The following is a 19,499-nucleotide window of genomic DNA, read 5'->3' on the forward strand; positions in this document are numbered from 1 at the left end:
AGTGGGTTTCTGAAGTGTTCCTGAGCCCATGTGGTGATATCCTTTACACACTGATGTCGCTTGTTGATGCAGTACAGCCTGAGGGATGGAAGGTCACGGGCTTAGCTGCTTACGTGCAGTGATTTCTCCACATTCTCTGAACCCTTTGATGATATTACGGAGCGTAGATGGTGAAATCCCTAAATTCCTTGCAATAGCTGCTTGAGAAAGGTTTTTCTTAAACTGTTCAACAATTTGCTCACTCGTTTGTTGACAAAGTGGTGACCCTCGCCCCATCCTTTCTTGTGAATGACTGAACATTTCATGGATCATATGGAAACGAGGTTTGTAAATAAACATTGATTGATTGACTGATTGAACCAGTACATATGTATATCATATAAAGATGCTAATCTATGGGATTATTAACAATTAGAAATAAAATGATGTAATACTTCAATATTTCAAACTATCCAATCTATAAATGTAGAAGCATATTAAAAAGATAGTTACACAAACAACAATGTCACACATGTTATATGTGCTGATGTTGTTAGAAAGTCAACATTAAAGTCTTGACAGTTTATTTCAAATCCTGCAGTTTCATTTGCTGCTGCTGTTCTCACCAGCACACTTGTGTTTCTTACACTGGTACTTAGAAGACAATCTTTCACCACACACGCTGCAACTACACACTTTCTCTCCTGGGTGTCTTCTCATGTGTGCTACAAGGTTTGATGGGTCACAAAAGCTTCTGTTGCAGATTGAACAGGAATGTGATTTTTCACCTGTGTGTGTTCTAGTGTGTACTTTCAAATTCTGACTTTGTGTAAAACCTTTACCACAGATTGAACAGGAAAAAGTTTTTTCGCCAGTGTGCGTTCTCATGTGTACTTTCAAATGGTGATTTTGTGTAAAACCTTTACCACAGATTGAACAGGAAAAAGGTTTTTCCCCAGTGTGTCTTCTCATGTGTGCTACAAGGTTTGATGGGTCACAAAAGCTTCTGTTGCAGATTGAACAGGAATCTGATTTTTCACCAGTGTGTGTTCTAGTGTGTACTTTCAAATTTTGACTTTGTGTAAAACTTTTACCACAGAGTGAACAGATAAAAGGTTTTTCTCCAGTGTGTGTTCTCATGTGTACTTTTAAATGTCCACTTGTTACTAAAAATTTACCACATTCTGAGCAAGAAAAAGGTTTTTCTCCAGTGTGTCTTCTCATGTGTCTTTTCAGAAGGCTATGGTACTTAAAAGTTTTGTGACAGTGAGAACATGTGAAGTGAGTGTTGTCAGTGTGACATGTTGCATCATCTTTAGAGTGTTCATCATCAGTGTCAGGAGAGTGTGACGTTGTGTCCTCACTATCTGATAGTGGAGCTAAGATCTTGTCTGCTTGTGATCCTCCACAGTGGTCTCCATCAGCTTCTGTTGTCATGTGTTGTATTGAGCTGCTGCTTGGAGGCTCCGCCTCTCTCTTCTCCTCACTTTCACCTTTGACCTCATCATCTTCACTCTTCACAGGGACACCAGTCACTGGGAACTCCACCAGTCCTTCAATATGATCTCCCTCCTGACTGATGCTGTGTTCCGTCTCTTCCTTTCTAATGTGGGGGGTCAGTGAGTCTTCCTCTTCCTTTTTACAGGGAAGGGTCTGTGTCAAAGAGGAAAAGGAGACGCCAGAGGGTCCGTGGTGCCTGGTCTTCCTCTTTGGTGGATCCTCCTTCAACATCCTGGAGCTACTCTCCTGTTTTTCAGGCAGAAGTTGTTTTTCACAGAAGTCTGCAGGACACAAAATGACAAAGATGCTTGAGAAATGTCCAGATTTGCTCAGTCACATGAGGCATTCAGTAAGTCCACATGTGCTTAAAACCATTAAAAATCAGTTCCCAGTGGCTTATTTTATTTTTTCGAAGTTTTTTTCTAAATTTTACCCATCACGCAATATCCCTAAAAAAAGCTTCAAAGTGCCTGATTTTAACCATCGTTATATACACCCGTCCATTTTCCTGTGACGTCACATAGTGATGCCAACACAAACAAACATGGCGGATAGAACAGCAAGCTATAGCGACATTAGCTCAGATTCAGACTCGGATTTCAGCGGCTTAAGCGATTCAACAGATTACGCATGTATTGAAACGGATGGTTGTAGTGTGGAGGCAGGTAGCGAAAACTAAATTGAAGAAGAAACTGAAGCTATTGAGCCATATCGGTTTGAACCGTATGCAAGCGAAACCGATGAAAACGACACGACAGCCAGCGACACGGGAGAAAGCGAGGACGAATTCGGCGATTAATTGTTACCTTTAGACTTCACATCAGGGTATGTCTGAACTCCAATATCCGCTCTTGACAAAGTTTGATAATCATCCTCTTCAGAGAACAGTGAATGTCCATAAGAGTTCGAAAACATGTCCTGTAACACCTGTAACAAAATAATGGGGAGACTTCACTCAGGTTAACCATACCTAAATAGACACAAAATACTGCATTACACAAGACTACCTGAATGTACTCGAATGATTGGAAAAAAAAAAAAGTTTTTAAGCTAAATTATTGGTAAACACAGTTTATGTATAATCATTTACATAAAACCACGAGTAATGAATAAAGTTTTCATCAATTAATATATTCTGTAGACATACCCTCATCCGCTCTCTTTTCCTGAAAGCTGATCTGTCCAGTTTTGGAGTTGATGTCAGCAGGCCAGGGAAGCTAGGGTCGATATTCTTCTCTTGATCATCTTCGGGACGGTGTGAGCCAAGACATCCAGGGGGTTTAGCTCGCTCGTCTGCGGGAACAAACTGCCGCCATTGCTTGCCGTGCTACCAAGGTCCTTTGTCCCTGAATTGCTCACACACTCCGGCAGATTCAATGGGGGTCTGGCGGCAGATTTCTTTGACTTTATGGTTGGAAATGCATCTGCTTTGAGTGTCGCAGGATATCCACACATTCTTGCCATCTCTGTCGTAGCATAGCTTTCATCGGTAAAGTGTGCGGAACAAACGACTGACCATTTCGTCGGCTTTCCCCACACCCTCGTATTTTGAACAAATTTCGTCCAATTTCTTGCCACTTTGGCATCTTTGGGCCACTGGTGCAACTTGAATCCGTCCCTGTTGGTGTTGTTACACCCTCCGACAACACACTGACGAGGCATGATGTCTCCAAGGTACGGAAAACAGTCGAAAAAACGGAAAATAACAGAGCTGATTTGACTCGGTGTTTGTAATGTGTTTGAGAAAATGGCGGATTGCTTCCCAATGTGACGTCACATTGAGCGAATAATAGAAAGGCGTTTAATTCGCCAAAATTCACCCTGTTGTGTGTAACACAACTTGATGTTTTTCATGTTCTCCTCTTTTGTTGGACAAAGTTCCTCCTCGTACTCTGCTATGGTTCTTTCGCACATGTTCACACAATCACAACACTTTACACTCACACTTGATCTCTGCTTAGCGATGTGTTTTCATCTCTCTTTGTTAGCAGCTAACAAGCTAAGCTAACTAGCAAGCTAAGCTAGCTGGAGAAGTGCGCTCAGACTAATATACAAACAGTTATTATGACTCTATTTAATAGAGTGTAATAAAGGACATATATGTGTACATGGACGCACAGATTAAGAACACTGAACTGTGACGACTGCAATAACGTCTTCACCGTCAGACGCCATCTTGCTTTATCATCGCCCTATGTGCTTCGCGCGCAGTCTTGTCAGATCTCGCGAGAGAAACAAGTAACCAGCTCTTTTCCAGATCTCGCGAGAGAAACAAGTAAGCAGCTCTTTCCAGATCTCGCGAGAGAAACAAGTAACCAACTCTTTCCCCCCTGAACATAAAAGTAAACTTGTCCATTTTACATTTTCAAAAGAAAGACATACAACTTATTTTTGTAAAAATATTCAAATATTTAACAATGTATTGAAACAACAGTAGCATAAGGAAAGAAACAAAAGAAACAAAATAAATATTACACTCATTATATTCCTTTTGTCTTTGATGCTAATCATTTTTATAATGTATTTTAGACTGTGGGAGGTTTTCATGTTCTTTTTAAATTTCCCTTTGCATTATTTATTATATATATATATATATATATTTTTGTAATTATTTTTATTTTTATTTTTTTTATTTTATTTATTTATTTTTCTTTGATTAGCCATCCATCCATCCCTTTCCTACCGCTTGTCCCTTTTGGGGTCGCGAGGGGTGCTGGAGCCTATCTCAGCTGCATTCGGGCGGAAGGCGGGGTACACCCTGGACAAGACGCCAAGACAGTTTCAGACACACAATATTTATGAGAGGTTGATGTTCCTCTCAGTTTGTAACAAAGTGTATCAACATGTTTACACAAAACTCACACAGTCACCGGGGGAATATTCCAGAGAGCAGGTTAAGTGCAAACTCCTGAGTATGTAAAATGAAGTGTATTAATGAACTCATATCATGTTCTACACTTGGTGAATGTTCATATTCATCTGGGAGAAAGCAAACCATCAGGTTTGAGTAAACAGTGCTATTTCAGTTTGAGCACATGAGAAGATAAGGTCCCTTAGTTTGATATTCACAGGTGAATCCAGCAGACTAGTAGAAGATCTTAGGTGTATTTCTGCCCTCCACAGGTTCTTAACGGGATTTCCTCCTTCTGTCCTATGGCCCACACTACATTCTACAGTCCAGTAGGTGGCAGTATGAACCTTTCAAGTCATGGCTGCAAACTGCCAGTAAGAAGAAGAAGTCATAGAGCTGGTTGCTTGTTTCTCTCGCGAGATCTGACAACATGTTTAAATAGAACAATTGACAGGTTGACAACATCCAAACAAAGCAAGTCATCTCCAACACATCTCAACATTACACACATCCTCCAGGCTGACTTAGTCTAGATGATGAAGTAAGATGGAAACTACATGCAAGTCATAAAAAGAAAACATTTAAAAAATTGACTGCGATAATAAATAGAATAAAATACATTCCCACAGATATTAACTACATTTATTGTATCCAATGTCAGTTGAAGTATACATTGTTTATTGCATAAAGGTCTGGAGACATACATATAAAACAATCACACAATACTATTCATATTACACAAGACAGTAATACAACTATCCATCCATTTTCTACTGCTTATTCCCTTTGGGGTCGCGGGGGGCGCTGGAGCCTATCTCAGCTACAATCGGGCGGAAGGCGGGGTACACCCTGGACAAGTCGCCACCTCATCGCAGGGCCAACACAGATAGACAGACAACATTCACACACTAGGGCCAATTTAGTGTTGCCAATCAACTTATCCCCAGGTGCATGTCTTTGGAGGTGGGAGGAAGCCGGAGTACCCGGAGGGAACCCACGCAGTCACGGGGAGAACATGCAAACTCCACACAGAAAGTTCCCGAGCCCGGGATTGAACCCAAGACTACTCAGGACCTTCGTATTGTGAGGCAGATGCACTAACCCCTCTGCCACCGTGAAGCCCCGTAATACAACTAAGAGAGATATATGTGTACTCAAAAGCAAAGGTATGAACACATGTAAAACAAATATGTATATCATATAAAGGAGTTCATCTATGGAATCATCTCGAATTACACTTCATTATTTCAAAAAACATATATAAAACACAATTATGATTAAGTATGTAAATGAATTATGAATATCTACACAAAAAAAGGTTTATTGTATGTAACATATTTTATGTACTGTTTATTCTCACCTTTTCAGTCCAATTGTTCTGTTCATTTTAAAGAACACAAATGTGTATATTAACTCATGTACTTGACTGAAATAAAAGCACTAATCTGAAGTGTCTAATCTATAAATGTTAGAATCATATTAACAAGATTGTGTTACACACACAACAACGATGTCACACATGTTATATGTGCTGATGTTGCTAGAAAGTCAAAGTTAAAGTTTAGACAGTTTATTTCAAATCCTGCATCTTCATTTGCTGCTGCTGTTCTCACCAGCACACTTGTGTTTCTTACACTGGTACTTAGAAGAGAATCCTTCACCACACACACTGCAACTACACACTTTCACAGGTTTTTCTCCAGTGTGTGTTCTCATGTGTGCTTTTAAACGTCGATTTTTTGCAAAACTTTTACCACATTCTGAGCAGGAATAAGGTTTTTCTCCAGTGTGTGTTCTCATGTGTGCTTTTAAATTTCGATTTGTTACAAAGCTTTTACCACATTCTGAGCAGGAAAAAGGTTGTTCTCCAGTGTGTATTGTCATGTGTGCTTTGAAATGGTGCTGTCGAGTAAAATCTTTACCACAGATTGAACATGAAAAAGGTTTTTCTCCAGTGTGTTTTCTCATGTGTACTTTTAAATGTTCATTCATTACAAAACTTTTACCACATTCTGAGCAGGCAAAAGGTTGTTCTCGAGTGTGTATTCTCATGTGTTCTTTTAAACTTTGACTTGCTGCAAAACGTTTACCACATTCTGAGCAGGAAAAAGGTTTTTCTGCAGTGTGTGTTCTCATGTGTACGGTCATATTGCGACGAACATTAAAAGTTTTGTCACAGTGAGAACATTTGAAGTGAGTGTTGTCAGTGTGACATGTTGCATCATCTTTAGAGTGTTCATCATCAGTGTCAGGAGAGTGTGACGTTGTGTCCTCACTATCTGATAGTGGAGCTAAGATCTTGTCTGCTTGTGATCCTCCACAGTGGTCTCCATCAGCTTCTGTTGTCATGTGTTGTGTTGAGCTGCTGCTTGGAGGCTCCGCCTCTCTCTTCTCCTCGTCTCCTCTGACGTCTGCAGGACACAAGAAGACAAACACGCTCGAGAGGAGTCCATCTTTGTTCAGTCACATGTTAGGAGCGATATTGAAAAGATTTTACCAATTCAGATTTCATTTTGTGGACTCACTTTTGCTTTGAAATTTGGTACAAAGGAGAAGAAACAGGTGGATTAGCACCAACAGTGAAGTCTTAAGAGGCCCAGACCTTACGGTTAACCCGTGGGATGCCAGAGGGCCCTAAGGACAATATTCTGCTCTGAAAATATCTATAAAATGAAAATACTTTTGGCTATAAATTAATAAGATACTATACGTTATTTTGTGGTATAACACAGAACTTTCCTCCAGAAGGTCTTATCTTTGTCCATGTGATGTCAGATGACACAAAAATGGAGCTGTTTGGCCCAGTACCCAGCAATGTTTGGAGGAGAAAAGGTGAGGCCTTTAATCCCAGGAACACCATTCCTACCGTCAAGCATGGTGGTGGTAGTATTATGCTCTGGGCCTGTTTTGCTGCCATTGGAACTGCTGCTTTAAATGGGACAATGAAAAAGGAGGATTAGCTCCAAATTGTTCAGGACAAGCTAAAATCATCAGCCCGGAGGTTGGGTCTTGGGCGCAGTTGGGTGTTCCACCAGGACAATGACCCCAAACACACCTCAAAAGTGGTAAAGGAATGGCTAAATCAGGTTAGAATGAAAGTTTTAGAATGGCCTTCCCAAAGTCCTGACTTAAAGGTGTGGACAATGCTGAAGAAACAAGTCCATGTCAGAAAAGCAACACATTTAGCTGAACTGCAGCAATGTTGTGGTCAAAAAATCAAGAAGAAGCTTGTGGATGGCTACCAAAAGCGCCTTATTGCAGGTAAACTTGCCAAGGGACATGTAAGCAAATATTAACATTGCTGTATGTATACTTTTGACCCTCACATTTTCAGTAGAGCCATAATAAATTCATAAAAGAAGCAAACTTCATGAATGTTTTTGTGAGCAACAAGTATGTGCTCCAATCACTACATCACAAAAAAATAAGAGTTATAGAAATGATTGACAGCCATGACATGATGTTCTTTACAAGTGTATGTACACTTTTGATCGCGACTGTATTCGTATATATATATATATATATATATATATATATATATATATATATATATATATATATATATATATATATATATATACGGGCTGGGGTGGCAATTCTTGTTGCCCCCCGGCTCAAAGCCTGCACGTTGGAGTTCAACCCGGTGGACGAGAGGGTAGCCTCCCTCCGCCTTCGGGTGGGGGGACGGGTCCTGACTGTTGTTTGCGCTTACGCGCCAAACGGCAGCTCAGATTACCCACCCTTTTTGGATTCAATCGAGGGAGTACTGGAGAGTGCTCCCCCGGGTGATTCCCTCGTTGTACTGGGGGACTTCAACGCTCATGTTGGCAACGACAGTGAAACCTGGAGAGGTGTGATTGGGAAGAATGGCCGCCCGGATCTGAATCCGAGTGGTGTTTTGTTATTGGACTTTTGTGCCCGTCACAGATTGTCCATAACGAACACCATGTTCAAACATAAGGGTGTCCATATGTGCACTTGGTACCAGGACACCCTAGGCCGCAGTTCCATGATCGACTTTGAAGTTGTGTCATCGGATTTGCTGTCTCATGTTTTGGACACTCGGGTGAAGAGAGGGGCGGAGCTTTCTACCGATCACCACCTGGTGGTGAGTTGGCTGCAATGGTGGGGGAGGATGCCGGACAGACCTGGCAGGCCCAAACGCATTGTGAGGGTTTGCAGGGAACGCCTGGCAGAGTCTCCTGTCAGAGAGAGTTTCAATTCCCACCTCCGGAAGAACTTTGAACATGTCACGAGGGAGGTGCTGGACATTGAGTCCGAGTGGACGATGTTCCGTGCCTCTATTGTCGAGGCGGCCGATTGGAGCTGTGGCCGCAAGGTGGTTGGTGCCTGTTGTTGCGGTAATCCTAGAACCCGCTGGTGGACACCAGCGATAAGGGATGCCGTCAAGCTGAAGAAAGAGTCGTATCGGGCTTTTTTGGCTCATAGGACTCCTGAGGCAGCGGACAGGTACCGACAGGCCAAGCGATGTGCGGCTTCAGCGGTCGCGGAGGCAAAAACTCGGACATGGGAGGAGTTCGGGGAAGCCATGGAAAACGACTTCCGGACGGCTTCGAAGCGATTCTGGACCACCATCCGCCGCCTCAGGAAGGGGAAGCAGTGCAATGTCAACACCGTGTATGGTGAGGATGGTGTTCTGCTGACCTCGACTGCGGATGTTGTGGATCGGTGGAGGGAATACTTCGAAGACCTCCTCAATCCCACCAGCACGTCTTCCTATGAGGAAGCAGTGCCTGGGGAATCTGTGGTGGGCTCTCCTATTTCTGGGGCTGAGGTTGCCGAGGTAGTTAAAAAGCTCCTCGATGAGATCCGCCCGGAGTTCCTTAAGGCTCTGGATGTTGTGGGGCTGTCTTGGTTGACAAGACTCTGCAACATCGCGTGGACATCGGGGGCGGTACCTCTGGATTGGCAGACCGGGGTGGTGGTTCCTCTCTTTAAGAAGGGGAACCGGAGGGTGTGTTCTAACTATCGTGGGATCACACTCTTCAGCCTTCCCGGTAAGGTCTATTCAGGTGTACTGGAGAGGAGGCTACGCCGCATAGTCGAACCTCGGATTCAGGAGGAACAGTGTGGTTTTCGTCCTGGTCGTGGAACTGTGGACCAGCTCTATACTCTCAGCAGGGTCCTTGAGGGTGCATGGGAGTTTGCTCAACCAGTCTACATGTGCTTTGTGGACTTGGAGAAGGCATTCGACCGTGTACCCCGGGAAGTCCTGTGGGGAGTGCTCAGAGAGTATGGGGTAACGGACTGTCTTATTGTGGCGGTTCGCTCCCTGTATAATCAGTGTCAGAGCTTGGTCCGCATTGCCGGCAGTAAGTCGGACACTTTTCCAGTGAGGGTTGGACTCCGCCAGGGCTGCCCTTTGTCACCGATTCTGTTCATAACCTTTATGGACAGAATTTCTAGGCGCAGTCAAGGCGTTGAGGGGATCTGGTTTGGTGGCTGCAGGATTAGGTCTCTGCTTTTTGCAGATGATGTGGTCCTGATGGCTTCATCTGGCCAAGATCTTCAGCTCTCACTGGATCGGTTCGCAGCCGAGTGTGAAGCGACTGGGATGGGAATCAGCACCTCCAAATCCGAGTCCATGGTTCTCGCCCGGAAAAGGGTGGAGTGCCATCTCCGGGTTGGGGAGGAGATCTTGCCCCAAGTGGAAGAGTTCAAGTACCTCGGAGTCTTGTTCACGAGTGAGGAAAGAGTGGATCGTGAGATCGACAGGCGGATCGGTGCGGCGTCTTCAGTAATGCGGACACTGTATCGATCCGTTGTGGTGAAGAAGGAGCTGAGCCAGAAGGCAAAGCTCTCGATTTACTGGTCGATCTACGTTCCCATCCTCACCTATGGTCATGAGCTTTGGGTTATGACCGAAAGGACAAGATCATGGGTAAAAGCGGCCGAAATTAGGTTCCTCCGCCGGGTGGCGGGGCTCTCCCTTAGAGATAGGGTGAGAAGCTCTGTCATCCGGGGGGAGCTCAAAGTAAAGCCGCTGCTCCTCCACATCGAGAGGATCCAGATAAGGTGGTTCGGGCATCTGGTCAGGATGCCACCCGAACGCCTCCCTCGGGAGGTGTTTCGGGCACGTCCGACCGGTAGGAGGCCACGGGGAAGACCCAGGACACGTTGGGAAGACTATGTCTCCCGGTTGGCCTGGGAACGCCTCGGGATCCCCCGGGAGGAGCTGGACGAAGTGGCTGGGGAGAGGGAAGTCTGGGCTATATATATATATATATATATATATATATATGTGTATATATATATATATGTGTATATATATATATATATATATGTATATATATATATATATATATATATATATATATATATGTATATATATATATATATATATATATATATATATATATATATATATATATATATATATATGTGTATATATATATATATATATATATATATAAATGATAAATGGGTTGTACTTGTATAGCGCTTTTCTACCTTCAAGGTACTCAAAGCGCTTTGACACTACTTCCACATTTACCCATTCACACACACATTCACACACTGATGGAGGGAGCTGCCATGCAAGGCGCTAACCAGCAGCCATCAGGAGCAAGGGTGAAGTGTCTTGCTCAGGACACAACGGACATGACGAGGTTGGTACTAGGTGGGGATTGAACCAGGGACCCTCGGGTCGCGTACGGCCATTCTTCCACTGCGCCACGCCGTCCCTATATATATATATATATATATATATATATATACACATACATATATATATACATACATACATATATATACATACATACATATGCATACATACATACATATATATACATACATACATACATACATATATATATATATATATATATATATATATATATATATATATATACATACATACATACATACACATAAAACTGTGGTAAGTGTACCACTAGTGGTACACCAAATATTATTTAAGTAAAATGTTTTATTTTCATATATTCAAACACAATGTTACTGTTCAAACTGTGTGTAATATTACAGTGGCTAAAATATTAAATATACTTGTTAAATAAAGTGTCCTCCTTGTTTTTAATTAATAATTAAGGCCTACTATGCGACTGTATTTTAATTGTTGGTTAGAAAGTTCCACAACTGTTGACGTTATCCTACGCTTGTGCTACAGTACTCATCTCATTGTGCAAATAAGTGGGCCATACCACCTATTAGGGTTGTACGGTATACCGGTATTAGTATAGTACTGCGATACTAATGAATCATTTTCGGTACTAAACCGTCTCTGAAACGTACCGGTCCCGCACCCCCCCGCTCCCGCGTCGAAGTCATGTGGTGACATTGCTGGTTTACGAGCAGACGGGCATGTTCGGCGGCACACACACACAGAGTACTTACAAGCAGACACACACACACACAGAGTACTTACAAGCAGACACAGTGTGTAGACAGAAAAGGGAGAGCAGACTCATTTTGGTGTAAAAACTAACGATAAAGGTGAAGTTATAACGCTGAAACACCCTCAGGAAGAGGTGCTTTAGGACATGGCTAGCTAGCTAGCGGCTAACGTCCATCCACAGTGTTTTAGCTACTTCTAAATCACTAATCCTCGCCTCTATGGCGACAAATAATGTAAGTTTCTTACACGTATCATTATCACTGCAGGACGAGGAACAGCAAAACATGCTTCACTACACACTGTAGCTCACCGGCATCAAAATGTAAACAAACGACACGTATCTAGTCGATACTACTATGATTACGTCGATATCTTTTGGCATCACATCTTCTTTCGTTTAAAAAAAATTGATATTATGTTTATAAAGTCAGTAACTATGTCCCTGGACACATGAGGACTTTGAATATGACCAATGTATGATCCTGTAACTACTTGGTATCGGATTGATACCCAAATTTGTGGTATCATCCAAAAACTAATGTAAAGTATCAAAGAAGAGAAGAATAAGTGATTATTACATTTTAACAGAAGTGAAGATAGAACATGTCAAAAGAGAAAGTAAGCAGATATTAACAGTAAATGAACAAGTAGATTAATAATTCATTTTCTACCACTTGTCCTTAATAATGTGTAGAAAATAATAGGTGTATAAATGACACAATATGTTACTGCATACGTCAGCAGACTAATTGGGAGTCTTTGTTTGTTTACTTACTACTAAAAGACAAGTTGTCTAGTATGTTCAACATTTTATCAAAGGACTTAACTGCAATAATAAACATATGTTTCATGTACCCTAAGTTGTTTTGTTCAAATAAAGCCAATAATGCCATTTTTGTGGTACCCTTTATTTAGAAAAGTACCAACATAATTTTAGTAGCGGTACCAAAATATTGGTATGGTTCCAACACTACCACCTATATTTGAATATTGTGTAATGGAAATGACTGCTGTGTGATAATCACATTAATAACCAGTGTTGGCGTTAACACACTTTTTATGTCTCTTTATGTCAGTGTCGCCACTTGGAGAAGATAAACGGGTCAAGTTTCCGTCCCCAAGATGGCGCCGCTGTAGTGGCTGCTGGTGGCAGGAGCTCTGTGCTCTTGTGTCATCCTTTTGTGTTCCGGATGTTTCCTTCTTGTTTTCATGTGGGGTTTTTTTGCCTTTTGGTTGGGGACCCTTTGGGACTGTGTGACAAGGGCTGGCACTTTGGTGACTTCTGCTGAGCTTTTTTTGTGAACTTCTGGATCTGCCTCCCGGGAGCCTTTTGGCCATGGAGACCAGCTGCTGGGTCTCTGCCACACCAGAGTCCGTTTGGAGAGACTGGAGGAGATGCGGATGAAGAGACAGGACTGCGGAGCTGGCGCTGAGAGCCGGGACGGACAAGCTTCACAGTGTCTTGGCTGAATGAGCAGGTATTGGACACCTCGGTCTCTTTGGACGTATCCTCGCTCATCCATGCGGACTGGACACTGGCTGAGAGTTGGTGGGCGGCCGAGGGTGGAGTCAGGTCTCTTGGTTGCTTTGTTGGGTCTGCTCCTGTCTCTGGCCATGCTCTGCCCACCCCAACAGACGATGGCGTGGAACACCGCAGAGATCACCACAGTGTATGTTTTTGTTGTTGTTGTTTGACTTTTGTGGCTGTGTGTAGAAGTAGCTGGTTGCATCAGCGCTGCTCTTTTAATGTCTTTAATGTCCTTTGTGTTCTTTGATGTTTCCCTCTTACACACATGTTTCTGTGGGCTATGGCTATGAGTTTGTTTTTCTCTTTGGTCTCAGTCTGGACCCCCTCTCCAGGGGCCCAGGCTGAGACTGAATTTTTTTTCTCCCCCCTCCTCCCCCCTCCTCAGCATTTACCTGTTTCTCACCTTTGTTGTAAGGGGCGCCGGAAGTCAGCAGACCCGTCAGCAATCCTGTTCTGTCTCCCTGTAATGTTTGTCTGCTCTTGAATGGGATTGTGCGGAAAATCTTAATTTCCCATCTGGGATTATTAAAGTAATTCTGATTCTGATTGCGTTTTTATTGGCTGTCTTCAATGTAATGAACTTTCCGGAACAATTTCTTGAATTTTGATTCGCTGAAAGTTTTATCAGTCACAAATACTGCCTCAGTTTGTCAAAGGAAAGACTGTAGAAAGACAAGAAAACTTTGCTAATTAGTACTAATAAACTAGATTGATTGAGACATTGCTGGACAGCAGAGAAGTAACTAAATCTAAATAAACATTGAATATATTTTTTTTGTGCTCATCAAAGATTGTCAATAACAAACACCATGTTCAAACATAAAAGTGTCCATATGTGCACTTGGCACCAGGACAATCTAGGCCGCAGTTCCATGATCGACTTTGTAGTTTTGTCATCGGATTTGCGGTCTCATGTTTTCATGGCAAAATTCCACAGTATTCTGGACATCTGTGTTGGTGAATCTTTTGCAATTTGTTCAATGAACAATGGAGACAGCAAAGAAGAAAACTGTAGGTGGGAAGCGGTGTATTGCGTCAGGTGTTGTGCTGGATAACGCACCCCCGCCGTAAAATGCATCCCTTGACTGGTGTGCCGGATAACACAGCCGGTGTTTCATTGTTTACATTCCCGGAAGATGACAGCCAAGCTTTACCATTGGCCTGTGAAGAACTGGGACAACAGAGACTCTTACCGGGAAGACTTTGAGTTGGATACACAGACGCGGTACCGTGAGTACGCATGCAGCTGCGGCTTCCAAACATTTGATCGCTTGCCCGTAGAAGCGTGCCGCTATGTGCATGTCACGTACGTAACTTTGGGGACTTTGGGGAAATATATGTGCTGTATGAACTTTGGGGAGGTGAACGGTACTTTGGGCTGTGGGATTGAGTGTGTTGTGCAGGTGTTTGATTTGTATTGGCAGGTTATATGGACGGGAGGGGGGAGATGTTTGTTATACGGGATTAATTTGTGGCATATTAAATATAAGCCTGGTTGTGTTGTGGCTAATAGAGTATATATATGTTTTGTGTTTATTTACAGTTTTAGTCATTCCCAGCTGAATATCAGGTCTCACAGCATCTTCCCTATCTGAATCGCTCCCACTGCCCTCTAGTCCTTCACTTTCACTTTCCTCATCCACGAATCTTTCATCATGGCTCAAATTAATGGGGAAATCGTCGCTTTCTCGGTCCGAATCGCTCTCGCTGCTGGTGGCCATGATTGTAAACAATATGCGGATGTGAGGAGCTCCACAACCTGTGACGTCACGCTACTCGTCTGCTACTTCCGGTAGAGGCAAGGCTTTTTTATCAGCAACAAAAAGTTGCAAACTTTATCGTCGATGTTCTCTACTAAATCCTTTCAGCAAAAATATGGCAATATCGCAAAATGATCAAGTATGACACATAGAATGGACCTGCTATCCCCGTTTAAATAACAAAATCGTATTTCAGTAGGCCTTTATCTTCACCACTAAACCTTTGAAATATGCTGACATATGTGCTGCTAAAGGTAAATAAACAGTAGCCATATTGAATATTTGCCTTCATTTGACCACGTGAGGTAAGGAGGACGGCGGCCTCTAGGTCACATGGTTACACCCCAGCAATTACACTGTTGATGATTGATGAGCATTCATTTTTAAAAAGCAAGTATATCTCCATCTTTAGTCATAAATGTGGCCCCCGGATGAACATGTGTCACAAACATTGTATTAGATGATATGTGGATGTTGTGCTTACTTGGACTGTGATGAAGCTGTGAGGACTCAGGTGCTTTGTCTTCATGCTCTTCAGTCTTCACAGAGACAACAGTCAGTGGAAACTTGCTGACATCATCCTCCTCCTGCCCTACAACACACTCTCCCTCCTCTTCCTCTTTCATGTGTGAGGGCTGTGGATCCTCTGAAGTGAAACTGTCCCCCTGCAGATGAGGGGGACATTCTTCTTGGTGTCCAATCAGCTGATGGATGTCTACAGGACACAAACAAAACACATTTTAACTCCTACATGCTAAATATTAAATCATAAATGAAATATAGGTGAAGTGAATTATATTTATATAGTGCTTTTCTCTAGTGACTCAAAGCGCTTTACAATGTGAAACCCAATATCTAAGTTACATTTATACCAGTGTGGGTGGCACTGGGAGCAGGTGGGTAAAGTGTCTTGCCCAAGGACACAACGGCAGTGACTAGGTTTGCAGAAGCGGGGATTGAACCTGGAACCCTCAAGTTGCTGGCACGGCCACTCTACCAACCGAGCTATACCGCCCCAGGTATAGGGCTGTGGGCTGTGGCTATTGAACATTTTATTAATCAAGTGTTCTACTGGAAATGTTTTCGATTAATTGAGTAACTGGATAAAACTTAGTGTTGCTTGGTTAAAGACAAATTTAAGCGACTTTAAGACATTTCACTTAATAATGAACGGCCAATTGGTTTGAGATGGTATGAGATCAAGATGTCATCTTTAGATCAGGCTTTGTTTTTTCCACAATCACTGCCACATTAAAAAGTTAAAGTACCAATGATTGTCACACACACTAGGTGTGGCCAGATTGTTCTCTGCATTTGACCCATTAACCTTGATCACCCCCTGGGAGGTGAGGGGAGCTGTGAGCAGCAGCGGTGGCCGCGCCCGGGAATTATTTTTTACGGTGATTTAACCCCCAATTCTAACCCTTGATGCTGAGTGCCAAGCAAGGAGGTAATGGGTTCCATTTTTATAGTCTTTGGTATGACTGGGTCGGGGTTTGAACTCTCAACCTATCGATCTCAGGGCGGACACTCTAACCACTAGGCCACTGAGTAGGTGGATGTAGCAGGTGTTGTAGTAGGTTAATGGCTGCACCAATATGAAGGAAATAACAGGTCAGTATAGCTTTTACACACATAAATAACTTGTCAAACCTGCCAGCTAGCAGGCTAGGTTTACAGCATCAGTTACCATGGTAACTGACTCTGACTTTGTCTTAGTTTTGTGCAAACATGTTGATACACTTTGTTACAAACTGAGAGGAACATCAACCTCTCATAAATGTTGTGTGTCTGAAACTGTCTCGTTTTTATGAACAACATAAAACAATCATCCTCACATGACAATTCATCTTCCTATAGACAATCTATTGAAGAAAAGTGTTAATAGTAAATATAAAGTTAGTAAAGATGTGAGAGTAAGAAGTAAACAAACCTGTTGTGTGTAACACAACTTGATGTTTTTCATGTTGTCGCTCCTTCTCCTCTTTTGTTGGACAAAGTTCCTCCTCGTACTCTGCTATGGTTCTTTCGCACATTTTCACACAATCACAACACTTTACACTCACACTTGATCTCTGCTTAGCGATGTCTTTTCATCTCTCTTTGTTAGCAGCTAACAAGCTAAGCTAACTAGCACGCTAAGCTAGCTCGAGAAGCATCAAAGTGCGCTCAGACTAATATACAAACAGTTATTATGACTCTATTTAATAGAGTGTAATAAAGGACATATATGTGTACATGGACGCACAGATTAAGAACACTGAACTGTGACGACTGCAATAACGTCTTCACCGTCAGACGCCATCTTGCTTTATCCTCGCCCTATGTGCTTCGCGCGCAGTCTTGTCAGATCTCGCGAGAGAAACGAGTAAAACGAGCTCTCGCCCCCATAGACATCTTATAAGTAGACGCAGCATTGGCTGCTGGGACGCGAGAAGTTGGGCCGCCATCTTGAAGTGGTGATGAGGAGCCGGCGAGCAGCCTAAACTGACAGTTGACAGGTAGAAAACAAAGATGGTGTTCAGCGTTTTCCTGCTCAAATGAACGGACTGTTGAAAATAGGAATCGGGGGATTACTTTTCACAAGTAAGATTTAACATTAACGTATAATTGGTTTTATTTTATGAAAATAATATTACCACAGAGTTGAGAAGGAGCAAAGATCTTCAATATTTGTATGTGAAAATTACAAAGAAATCTTCTGGGGGAGCATGACCCCCCTACAGGGGTTTGCTTTACAAACTTTCAGCCCCACTTAAAACAGAATTCACCAGCCGCCACTGATTATGATGCATTCTCTTTTTAGGCAAAGTATATAAGACAATTCTTAACAGTATAATTGTAACCAGGAATAAGCCTTCAAGTAACAATATTCAAATACTAACATTGTTGGGTAAGACAGAAGTTGGTTTTATTCTGAATCCAGTGAAACAGATTGGTGATTTTAGCTGATATAAAGACTTTCAGGTGTTTATATATGTTTAAGTATTTGGCAGACGCTTTTATCCAAAGCGACATGCATAAAAAATACATATAAAACAATGACTGTAAACCTGATCATTTAAGGGAAGAATGTAATAGAAAATATCAATACAAAGTGTCAAGACAGAATAAACTCTGTGCTGCTGCAGCAACAGAGATACAGTATATAAGATATATAGATATCTCATGTATTCATACATTGTTTATGTAACATGTATATATAACCTCATCATATTGTTTCTTCAACTTCAAAATAGCTGACCCTTCTCTGGGATTATATTCCCAGTTTTGATCTGGCAGGTCTGCTCACTTATAGCATATAAGAATATTCTATTACTGTTAAGCAAACTATGAATAATAAACATGTGTCTGTTATCATAGCTACACGTATGACAAAAAGGGGGTGAAAATCAGTGGTATTCAGTGAGGTAAAATGAATTAAATGCGCTGACAGTTCATTGCTCCTGCCAAATGAATTGCACTGAGTGGAGCGGATCACCACTCCAAGATGGCGGCCCCGCGCCTCGTCTGCGCCAGTAGGCAGTAGCGCTCCATGCTGCGTCTACTTATAAGATGTCTATGGTTATAACGTTAGCAGTGAGTTTACAGCCTCACTCATTTAACTACACAGGAAATACAAGTCACGTTACTTAGCCAATAAACGTTAGCTTACATTCCAAACTTACCCTTCTTTGTGCAACTTCAAATGTCGAACAAAGTTGGAAGTTGTTGCGTCTCCGTCTGTAATCTTCGAACCACATGTTTTGCATACTGCAATTCGTTTTTTGTTGACCAAGTCGTAGTTTTAATACCCGAACAAAACTATTTTTGGCATCATTTTTCCTCACTGGCGCGTTGTTTGAGAGCTCTTCTTTGTTGGTTGTCCTGCAATTTGATTGGATGAATGCTGTGGGACGAAAATAACGTGGATGTAATTTGATTGGATGTTGTACTGACAGACAGAGACGTACACAATGAAAGATACGGAGCGCTCCTGAATAACTTTTTAATCTTTGGGTTTTGGGGAAAGTAGCAAGTTCTGTCAAGTCAAAAGGCTATACATATGATCGACACCTTTAATATTGCTAAATTAACACAACACACCAGTTTAGGTAATCCCTGCATATTTACTGCTCCTGTTGTGTTCTAATTCAATTAAGTAATTCATTTATACAGCACACATTCTCATATTGTGTATCAATTATGATACATTGTTATATTGTTATATTGCAGTAACAGCCAAACTGGTGTTGAACATATTGACGGACTATCCGTGACTGGTGAATTTATAAAATGACATGTGTTTTTGTAAAACTGAATGTGAAATAAAAAACATTGTTTTTTTTTTTTTTTGCAAGAAGTGAGAAACAGCGCCTTCTGGCGTGAGTGTAAAAGCTTACAGCACCTGGTATTCCCAGGCGGTCTCCCATCCAAGTACTAACCAGGCCCGACCCTGCTTAGCTTCCGAGATCGGACGAGATCGGGCGTGTTCAGGGTAGTATGGCCGTAAGCCGAAAGACGAGG

At 42.2% G+C, this 19,499-nt stretch overlaps 2 protein-coding genes and 1 non-coding gene across 3 annotated transcripts in view; 1 reads left to right on the plus strand and 2 right to left on the minus strand.

The window, feature by feature from the left end:
- The window catches only part of LOC133609926 (uncharacterized), a 105,072-nt gene that overhangs the window by 61,965 nt on the left and 23,608 nt on the right, over positions 1–19,499 (plus strand). The window lies entirely within an intron of this gene.
- On the minus strand, positions 34–17,317 carry LOC133609324 (uncharacterized). The gene is made up of 6 exons (XM_061964833.2): positions 16,927–17,317; positions 15,478–15,708; positions 5,927–6,741; positions 2,627–2,803; positions 2,286–2,406; positions 34–1,760 (listed from the first exon to the last, which is right to left on the minus strand). The coding sequence occupies exons 1-6, from the start codon at positions 17,027–17,029 to the stop codon at positions 583–585; spliced, it is 2,625 nt and encodes an 874-aa protein (XP_061820817.2). The 5' UTR covers positions 17,030–17,317; the 3' UTR covers positions 34–582.
- On the minus strand, positions 19,369–19,487 carry LOC133609940 (5S ribosomal RNA). Its single transcript, XR_009815800.1, has one exon. It is a non-coding gene; the product is annotated as a 5S ribosomal RNA (ribosomal RNA).

Source organism: Nerophis lumbriciformis, linkage group LG07, assembly GCF_033978685.3.
Source record: "Nerophis lumbriciformis linkage group LG07, RoL_Nlum_v2.1, whole genome shotgun sequence".
Taxonomy (NCBI): Eukaryota; Metazoa; Chordata; class Actinopteri; order Syngnathiformes; family Syngnathidae; genus Nerophis; species Nerophis lumbriciformis.

What these genes read in the sequence shown, in the direction of transcription:
- LOC133609324 (XM_061964833.2), bottom strand. Translation starts at nt 17,029, where the DNA reads ATGTGCGAAAGAACCATAGCAGAGTACGAGGAGGAACTTTGTCCAACA. An exon ending in AGTTGTGTTACACACAACAG is followed by an intron (nt 15,709 to 16,926) that starts GTTTGTTTACTT and finishes TGTGTCCTGTAG; the next exon opens with ACATCCATCAGCTGATTGGA. An exon ending in GGAAAAGAGAGCGGATGAGG is followed by an intron (nt 2,407 to 2,626) that starts GTATGTCTACAG and finishes ATTTTGTTACAG; the next exon opens with GTGTTACAGGACATGTTTTC.